Source organism: Octopus sinensis, linkage group LG24 (genome assembly GCF_006345805.1).
Source record: "Octopus sinensis linkage group LG24, ASM634580v1, whole genome shotgun sequence".
NCBI classification, from domain to species: domain Eukaryota; kingdom Metazoa; phylum Mollusca; class Cephalopoda; order Octopoda; family Octopodidae; genus Octopus; species Octopus sinensis.
In genome coordinates this window covers 27,436,299-27,447,068 of record NC_043020.1, presented here as the reverse complement: position 1 = coordinate 27,447,068, position 10,770 = coordinate 27,436,299, and the positions used below count along the sequence as shown (strand labels likewise).

Sequence of the window (10,770 nt, the reverse complement as noted above, 5' to 3'; positions counted from 1 at the left end):
CTGCCAGCTCACCACGCCTTATTCGGAACGTAAATAGTCGGTAAAATAAAATAAAAAATGCCGCTAGGCATGTCGTTGAATATTTTGTTCGGCATGCTAATGCCTCGGCAGAATTCGAACTCGGAACGTAGTCAGTAAAAAAAAAAAAAAAATTGCCGTTGAATATTTTGTTCGGCGTGCTAACGCCTCGGCAGAATTCGAACTCGGAACGTAGTCAGTAAAAAAACCCAAAATTGCCGTTGAATATTTTTGTCCGACGCGCAAACGATTCGACCAATCGCAATAATTCTGTTGAAATCTCGTTGCGAATGCGTGTGTGTGTGTGTGTGTCTCGTTTTTTTTTTTTTTTTTCTGGTGAAGTCTCGCGTGGTTTCGAAGTAAGAGCGTGACCAAACATGGCAGCTGACGATTGTCTTGGGTCCGCTGATAAACGTCAGAGACCCGAAAAGGCCGATTCCGAAGAGCAGCCAGCACCCGTAACGGTTCCTGCTTCGAGTTCGGATTACAACGGAAACGCCGACGCGACCACGGCGACTGCGGTGGCGGCGGCGGCGGCAGCGGAAGCGGAGGCGACGACGACCCACAACAGCAACAACAATTATTTTCACAATAGCCCTGAGGAAGATTCAAACCCGTCTCCTGAGGAACGGAACAATTCGAAACCGACGACAACAGCAACAGCAGCAAGACATACGTTATCAACTGGTGGTGGTGGTGGCGGCGGCGGCGATGATGATGATGATGAAGAAGGTGTCGGTGGCGACAGCGTTGGAGAAATCAATACCACTTTGAGAAGACGAGCTGTCCGTGGAGGAGGAGGTGGCGGCGGCGGCGATGACGAAGATGTTGTTAACAGTAATACCAATACTACCACTACCACTACTGCTACTACTACTACCAGTACTAGTGTTACTAATGGTAGCGGTACAGTTGGTTTTAATGCTCACAGCAGTGGTTCTGTGAATGGTTCCGGTAACAATACGGGAACACCAGCAGAAGCAGCTTCACCATCACAACAACAACAACCACTACTACCACCGCCACCACCACCACCACCATCATCATCATCGTCGTCATCTTCTTCACGTCTTTGTATCACGTCTTCTACAACTATCACCACCTCCTCCACCACCACCACCACAACCAGCAACAACTGCAACAACACCAGTTTGAAGACTTACAGTAGTAGTAGTACCAACAGCATCAACAACCCCGCGGCTTCGGTACCGACCACAATGAACGCCCGCGAATACGCACAAGCGGTCCGGACATGGTTGTGGCAGTACCATCAATGGAACAGCATGTGTGCATTCAGCATGATGCTGCCCTATTATGCAATGGCCACGTTTCCTTACTATGCAGCTAACAACTACCCCGGGTTCCCGCCCCGGACCAATTCCGCTTCTTCTGCCTCCGCCACGCCCTCGTCCTCTGCTTATCCCTTGGCCAACGCCAACCCCGCCGCCTCGGGCAGCGGAGCCAGCGGCGGCGGCAACAATAATAACAACCTCCAAGGAGCTGCCGCCGCCGGTGGTGGTGGGGGTGGTGCTGCGGCCCGAGGGATGAACGGGAGAAATGCTGGCCAGGGTGGACCCCATCAAACACCACAACCGGCTGCAGCAAGACCAGCTGAGCAACCTTTGCGAGGTAAGCCCTCTCTTGTTTATTTATTAAGTTCTGCTTTTGTTCTCTTACTTGTTTCAGGTATTTGACTGCGGGCCATGCTGGAGCAAAGCCTTAAAGGGGTTTTATTCAGTCGATGAAATCGACGGACTTATTCTTTTTTTAGCCTACATATTCTATCGGTCTATTTTACCGAACCGCTGGCTTACGAGGACGTAAACACACCAACACCGTTTATCAAGCGGTGGCGGGGGGGGACGAACAAAGACACACACATTGATATATACATATGTATACGACGGGCTTCTTTCAGTTTCCGTCTACCAAATCCACTCGCAAGGCTTTGGTCTGCCCGTGGCTATAGTAGAAGACACTTGCCCAAGGTGCCACGCAGTGGGACTGAACCCGGAATTATGTATTTAGGAAGCAAGCTTCTTACCACACTGCCACGCATTGTAACATTTAGTGTTGTTTTTTTTTTTTTTTAACCCCTAGGTAAATCCGTGGCTGAGTTTTGAAACCTGTACCACTAACCCCGTGGAAAGAAAAACGGTGCGGAATTGATGTGGGCGGGGCAATCCTTTTTTCTTTTTATTGACATTTTTAAAGAAAACAAATTCTTCAGAATCGTGGTTTCCGTTTTACGAAACCCAGGAATGCTGAAATGTGAAAGGGGCTGAAGAGAAACATTACCTAAATCCGACCCTTTTTCTTTTCCCATAATGATAATGATCGCTGTTCCAAAACTCCGCCCAGTTCTATATCCGGAAGGCTTATGTCTGATCAATTACATTCCAGAAATGACTTCCCTATTTATTATTATTATTATAATTATTAATATTCATACTTCCGGGATCAAAGTAGCCGTTAAACACTCGGCTCAGCTTTTATTATTATTATTATTATTATTATTATTATTAGCCTTTCATCCTTTTGGGGTCGATTAAATAAGTACCAGTAAATCACTGGGATCGATGTAATCGACTTAATCCCCTTGTCTGTTCTTGTTTGTCCCCTCTATGTTTAGCCCCTTGTGGCCAATAAAGAAATAATAATAATTATTATTATTATTATCATAAACATTATTTATTTCAAACTCAACATAATTTAAGAGATGTTCTCCCCCCCCCCCCCGACCTTTTGCTTTTAGAAACAGCTGAAAAAATCCTTCAACTTGCACACATCCTTGTGCGTTGAAGGATTTTGGCTGCTGTTTTTAGCGAATCGAACGACCAATGTTACAAGCTTTCGTGTTTTTTTGGTATTCGTGGTCGTGGCAGGAATGTATGTGGAGGAGGTGTCCATCCATGACAGACTACGTCGATGTGTTGGGTGTGTAGGTGGAAGTGTTTGTTTAGTAATTACGTGTTCGGTGGGAGTGATGACGGCGGCGGCCGAGCAAGGGTCAACATTTGCGTCGATGTTGGTGTTTGACCCGAAGTCAGCCTTCATCGAGGAAACCTATCATTCAAAGCCGTTCCAGCCATAGCCAACCCGTCTTTTGTCACAGCTGTAGTTTAGTGTTTGGTGTCCCTCCCACACTGACTTTTTGTTTTATTATGACATTCTTTAAAACGTATATTTTTCTTGATGGAATTTTTGCAGATATACGTTTTCCAGTGTGTAGATTACAAATATGGTGACATTTTTCAATTTAATTCCTTTTAGACGGAGGTTCCTGGTCTTCCTTCTCCAGACACTCGCTTCCGTGTCTACATTTCCTAACAACTCTCTTTAAAACGCATATTTTAAAATAAAATTTTGCCTGTTCGACACTTTGGGTAAACCTCTTCTACCCCAGATCCTGGGTCGACCAATGCCTCCTACGTGAATTTGGTAAACAAAAACTATGGAAGCCCATCATACATACATACGTGTTTGTCCTCCACTTGGTAACCTATATTGGTTTGTTTACCTCTCTGTAACTTAGCCGTTTGGCAAAAGAGACCGATTGAATAAATACTGGGGATCTTTTTTTCTTTCTTTTTTTTTTTTCTGAAACTTTTCAAGGCACTGCCCCAGCCTGGCCACAATCCAATGACTGAAACAAGTAAAATAAGACATACGTTTTCAGATAGGGTGGATCCGGAAATCTACCCAAAAAAAGTATTGTTTTATGTATATATTTATTTATTTACGATTTATTCTTTACTAGTATAATCGTAAAATACTTCTTTGAAGACAAACCGTAAAATATGAGGAAACAAAATCTTGGGGACATCACACCGTACAATTATCCAAAACTGTACATTATCCAATTTTTCCTTCTTGTTTAAGACGACGAGGTGTGATTTCAAGGGTATTTAACTGCTGTTTTTAGCAGGTCTAACGAGGCTCCCCACCCTCATAATTGCGCAGGCAGGGTGAGTGGTTATGATGTGGATGGGGTACTATCTTCTGTGACAGTATGGCAGTGTTGTGACGATTTAAGCCCCGGAGTCAACGCTGCTTAAACATAGCTATAATCACAGACATTCCGAATGTGACCATCCCTATCTTATATATATATATATATATATATATATTTGTGTGTGTGTGTGTAGTTTTAAAAACAATTTTTGTTGAGTACAGTTCGATAATGGTTTAACTGCCAATAGTATTCTTGTTTAAGAATTATATATATATATATATGGGTGTGTGTGATGTGTGTATAAGTGGATGTGGGGAATTACGGCGTAATTTCGAACAAATAAGTAATTTATAAAAAGTGTTGGTTTACTTGATAACGGAACGAAAAACGAAATTTCGTTAATTGTAGAAATGATACTGCTTTGGTTACAAACAAAGCAACTCCGTAATTTCTTTTAATTAATGTTGTTTTTAATTAAATACTTAGTAAATATGGAGAAATACAGCGTAAATTTTCGAATAAATGGAGGAAGTATTAAAAAAAGGTATAAAAACTACCCTGGCTTTCATGAGACACCGAAACGAAATCGCAATATTTACTTTAAAGATAAAGAAATTATTTTCGTTTTCAAAACGTTTTCCGAAGAAAAAGAAGAGCCATTTAATAGAAGAAAACTGAAAGAAGCCCGTCATAGATGTTTGTGAACTCGTATCGCCGTCATACATCATGTCTGGTCATAAGGAAATATTTACCTTACTTGGAAATAAGTGATGGTTGGCGACAGAAGGGAGGGCCGTAGAGAAACCTGCCTCGACAAAATCTGTCCCGACCCAAGCAAGCATAGAAAAATGGGCGTTAAAAGGATGGTAATAATGTAATTGAGTCGGCAGCGGGTATGGACTTCTTTCAGTACCGTCTCTGTAAGTAAACAATATTGCGTTTTCGTTTCGGTATTTCAATTGGTCTATGTTATTTTTACATATTCTCCATTTATTCAGAAATTTCTTAGTATTCCTCCACGTTTACCAAGTATTTGATTAAAAACAACATTAAAAAGAAAGCATTGATCATAAAATGTAAAAGGTCAGTAGAAATTACGGATGTTCTACGTCTGCAACCACAGCTGGGTCATCTCTGTAGTAAACAATATTTCGTTTTCCCTTCGAGCTTTCATGTAAACCAGGATGCTTTCTATACCTACCCCATATATTCGAAATTAAAGTTCTCCACGTTTACCCGTTATATCTTGTTAGGAATATACATCATCCAATATACCCTTCTTTATACGGCGTGGGGAGCTGGCAGACACGTTAGCACACCGGGCGAAATGCTTAGTGATATTTCGTCTGCCGCTACGTTCTGAGTTCAAATTCCGCCGAGGTCGACTTTGCCATTCATCCATTCGGGGTCTATTAAATAAGTACCAGTTACGCACTGGGGTCGATATAATTGACTTAATCCGTTTGTCTGTCCTTGTTTGTCCCCTCTGTGTTTAGCCCCTTGTGGGTAGTGAAGAAATAGGTATTTCGTCTGCCGCTATGTTCTGAGTTCAAATACCGCCGAGGTCGACTTTGCCTTTCATCCTTTTGGGGCCGATTAAATAAGTACCAGTTACGCACTGGGGTCGATGTAATCGACTTAATCCGTTTGTTTGTCCACAGTCATATAAACAGCAAAGTTGATATGGCCCACAGAATGTGTTCTTGGATTCTCAGAACTTCCCAGTCGAGAGACGTCCACACCATTATCCTTCTCTTCTCCACTTTTGTCCGACCCCCACCTTGAATACTGTTGTCCACTGTGGTCTCCCCACACAAAACAAAATATCATGAAAGTTGAAGCATCTCAATGGTCAATTACGAAAAAGATAGACGGCATGACAGGCCTTGACTATTGGGGGTGAACTAGAAAAGCTCAAACTTTATTCTCTCCAATGCCACCATGAGTGCTACATCATCTGCATGATCTGGAAAATACTCCATCAGTATTACCCAAATGATGTTGGCATTGCCTTTAAGATACACCCAAGACTTGGGCCCCATGCTATCTGCCCACAACATAAATCATACTTGCATCACATAACAACAATACGGCACAATTATTTCCCCTCAATTAGCCCCTGCTATCTTTAATGTTCCACCAAATTGCATTAAAGCAGAAACAGACCAGAAAATAGTCTAATATCAGGGCATATAAGCCCTCGATGGAAAAAAAAGTGGGTAGTAGTACACATGAGAATTGAACCCACACCTCTTATATTCGTGATAATTGTGCCAATTGATTACACCAACCCACCCACCCACTCCTTTCTGTTACATTTAAGAGTTATACTTTCATGGTGTCGTTTGTTTGTATCTCCTCCTCTCTCTCTTCCTTCCCTAGTGAACAAACTTCTTCACAACAATTCCGCTATGTCTGTGTTATATTTATTAAAGAAAGTTTCTACCTGTCCTATAACAGCTGTCACACGCAAACGTACCCCGGATAATACACACACACGTATACATATATACATACACATATAAATATCATTTACATACACATATTGACATGCTTTCATGAGAAACTCTCTTTCACCAGCTGTCAATATGTGTGTGTGTGTGCGTGTGTATATATATCATCATTTAATACCCAATTTTTCATGCTGACATTTATATATATTCACATACATACATACTACACACAAACACACACACTCACACTAGGCCTGACCGTATGGCAACAAGTTTGCATCCCGACCACCTGACTCCAAGTACAGTCCCACTGCTGGCACCTTCGCCAAGTGTCACATACTATAGCCCCAGGCCAACCGAGACCTTGTGGGTAGATTTGGTAGGCAGAAACTGAAAGAAGCTCATCGTGTATGTGTGTATGTGTGTGTGATCCTTTAACCTAGCAGTTCAGCAAAGAGAGACCAATAGAATAAGAACTAAGTTTATAAAAGTAAGAACTGGGGTCAATTTGTTTGACTAAAATTTTTCAAGATAGTGTTTCACCGTGGCCTCAGTCCCTTGGCTGGAAAAAGTAGATATGTCTGTATATTTGTGTGTGTGTGTGTGTATTCCTTTTTGTTATGACATCACGTGATAGTTGTAAGCAAGTGCCACTGTTGTACAAGCAGTGTCGTTTGCTTCAAGTATTCCATGAAAGCATATCTGACTATGCAGAAACATTATTTCACATAGAAACAGGTGAGGGTTGGTGACAAAAAAAGGAGATCCAGGTGTGGAAAATCTGTGTTAACAAATTCCTTAATTGCACCTGAGCCAAGCTAACATGGAAAAGCGGATGCTATAACAATGATGATTCCACAATCGTCCTCATACACACACACACACACACACACACACACACACACACACATATATATATATATATATCATCATCATCATTGTTTAACGTCCGCTTTCTATGCTAGCATGGGTTGGACGATTTGACTGAGGTCTGGCGAACCAGATGGCTGTACCAGGCTCCAATCTGATCTGGCTGAGTTTCTACAGCTGGATGCCCTTCCTAACGCCAACCATTCTGAGAGTGTAGCGGATGCTTTTACGTGCCACCTGCACAGGGACCAGTCAGGCAGTACTGGCAGCGGCCACACTCAATGGTGTTTTTTACGTGCCACCTGCACTGGAACCAGTCCAGCGGCACTATATATATATATATAAAATATATATATTTATATATATATGTATGTAGTATGTATATACACACACACGTACATGCTACAGCTTACTAAGTGCCACAGACCAAGTCTGCGGATGGTGCAAAGTCCCTTCCAGACTTAGAGTAACATGGTGGTGGAATAAGATGGTAGACAAAGCCATTAGAGCAAGAAACAGGCCTGAAAAGCCTGAAAGAGTGGGGGTAGCAGGGAACTGTACCAGATAGCCAGGAGGGAGGCTAGGCAACAGGTATACATAGCCAAGGAGAAGCAGATAAGAAGTTTCCCAATGTCCAACAATGTGAGGACCAAAGAACTGAATATATTTCAGATTGCAAGACAATGTGTGAGAGAAAATGTGATGCCACAGGAGAAAAATATGTCCGCATGGGTGACGGTACACTTGCTTTTAATGATTCTGAAAAGAAAAAGGCTTGGAGAAGCCATTATGAAAGACTGCTAAATGTGGAGAATGAATGGGAGGAAGAGAGCCTGCCAAATGTTGACCCAGTAGAGGGACCACTATCTGATGAACAGCACCCTGATAGATAAAGCAATTAAGGGTATGAAGCCGAAGGATTGGTACTTTGACCAAATCCGAAAGCTTGCAGATCGTTGGCAGAAGGTCGTGGAAAATGACGGACTTTTTTTTGAAGAATAGCTGTTGTTGATTTTGAATAAATTCTTGCATAAAAAATCATTATTTTTAACACGGCGCACAAACGTTTTCGTCAACCTAGTCATGTGTGCATGTATGTATGTATGTAGGTGCATGTGTGTATAATATATCTATGTATAGGTATAGATATACACACAAACACATGACCTATAAAAAGAAAGAAGGGAGTGAAAGAAGGATGTAAGTGAAAATAGGATGAAAGAAAGAAAAACAAAAAGATATGAATGAAAAAAGAGACAGACAGACAGACAGAAAAATTGAAAAGAATTTCTAAAGAACTGGCCTGGGAAAATGGCCAGAATGAAGTGTCTTTTGAGAATTTCGTCTTTTCTCCTTTTCTATTGTTGACTTACGATTTATCAACAATACAAAGATGGCAGCAAAGTAGTTTGGAGAAGGAGGGGGGGAATGGTGGTGGGGTGGGGTGGGGAAACAGGGAGGATGCAAAGAGAGACACACCACACACACACACACACATATATATATATATATATCATCATCATCATTGTTTAACGTCCGCTTTCTATGCTAGCATGGGTTGGACGATTTGACTGAGGTCTGGCGAACCAGATGGCTGTACCAGGCTCCAATCTGATCTGGCTGAGTTTCTACAGCTGGATGCCCTTCCTAACGCCAACCATTCTGAGAGTGTAGCGGATGCTTTTACGTGCCACCTGCACAGGGACCAGTCAGGCAGTACTGGCAGCGGCCACACTCAAATGGTGTTTTTTACGTGCCACCTGCACTGGAACCAGTCCAGCGGCACTGGCAATGACCTCGCAGTCCAGCGGCACTATATATATATATATATAAAATATATATATTTATATATATATGTATGTATGTATGTATATACACACACACGTACATGCTACAGCTTACTAAGTGCCACAGACCAAGTCTGCGGATGGTGCAAAGTCCCTTCCAGACTTAGAGTAACATGGTGGTGGAATAAGATGGTAGACAAAGCCATTAGAGCAAAGAAACAGGCCTGAAAAGCCTGAAAGAGTGGGGGTAGCAGGGAACTGTACCAGATAGCCAGGAGGGAGGCTAGGCAACAGGTATACATAGCCAAGGGAGAAGCAGATAAGAAGTTTCCCAATGTCCAACAATGTGAGGACCAAAGAACTGAAATATTTCAGATTGCAAGACAATGTGTGAGAGAAAATTGTGATGCCACAGGAGAAAAATATGTCCGCATGGGTGACGGTACACTTGCTTTTAATGATTCTGAAAAGAAAAAGGCTTGGAGAAGCCATTATGAAAGACTGCTAAATGTGGAGAATGAATGGGAGGAAGAGAGCCTGCCAAATGTTGACCCAGTAGAGGGACCAACTATCTGAATGAACAGCACCCTGATAGATAAAGCAATTAAGGGTATGAAGCCGAAGGATTGGTACTTTGACCAAATCCGAAAGCTTGCAGATCGTTGGCAGAAGGTCGTGGAAAATGACGGACTTTTTTTTGAAGAATAGCTGTTGTTGATTTTGAATAAATTCTTGCATAAAAAATCATTATTTTTAACACGGCGCACAAACGTTTTCGTCAACCTAGTCATGTGTGCATGTATGTATGTATGTAGGTGCATGTGTGTATAATATATCTATGTATAGGTATAGATATACACACAAACACATGACCTATAAAAAGAAAGAAGGGAGTGAAAGAAGGATGTAAGTGAAAATAGGATGAAAGAAAGAAAAACAAAAAGATATGAATGAAAAAAGAGACAGACAGACAGACAGAAAAATTGAAAAGAATTTCTAAAGAACTGGCCTGGGAAAATGGCCAGAATGAAGTGTCTTTTGAGAATTTCGTCTTTTCTCCTTTTCTATTGTTGACTTACGATTTATCAACAATACAAAGATGGCAGCAAAGTAGTTTGGAGAAGGAGGGGGGGAATGGTGGTGGGGTGGGGTGGGGAAACAGGGAGGATGCAAAGAGAGACACACACACACACACACACACACGTGGTGGCTAAATCCTGATCTGTAGTCATCAGCCAACATAGGAAACCCCACAGTGTATGCATGTGTGTGTGTGTGTATGTATATGTGTATCATCATCATCATCATCATCTTCATTCAACATCTGTTGTCCATGCCGGCATGGGTTGGATGCCCTGACAGGAGCTGGCAAGCTGGGGAGCTGCACCAGGTTCTAGTCTTCTCTACTCTAGGTGCAAGGCCTGAAATTTTGGGGGAGGTGGGGTTGCCAGTCAGTTAGATCGTTCCCCATAGAAATAATACATTTCTAAATCTCTGAGAGTGATTTATACAGTAGTAACACGATAAAGTGGTGGTTTGTTGTCAACTGTCATATTTCTATATCATCATCATCATCGTTTAACGTCCGCTTTCAATGATGATGATGATGATATATATATATGTATATATATGACACTTGACAACATATATATATATATATATATATATATATAGTTAGTTAATCCAA

The 10,770-nt window shown here is 41.8% G+C and overlaps 1 protein-coding gene across 1 annotated transcript in view; it reads left to right on the top strand.

Moving 5' to 3' along the window:
- The first annotated feature begins 349 nt into the window (after positions 1–349).
- Positions 350–10,770, top strand: part of LOC115223985 (uncharacterized protein DDB_G0271670) — a 30,843-nt gene continuing 20,422 nt past the window's right edge. Inside the window, exon 1 of the mRNA XM_029794759.2 lies at positions 350–1,647. Coding sequence (XP_029650619.1) covers positions 396–1,647 — 1,252 coding nt within the window. The 5' untranslated portion in view covers positions 350–395. The remainder of the gene's footprint in view (positions 1,648–10,770) is intronic.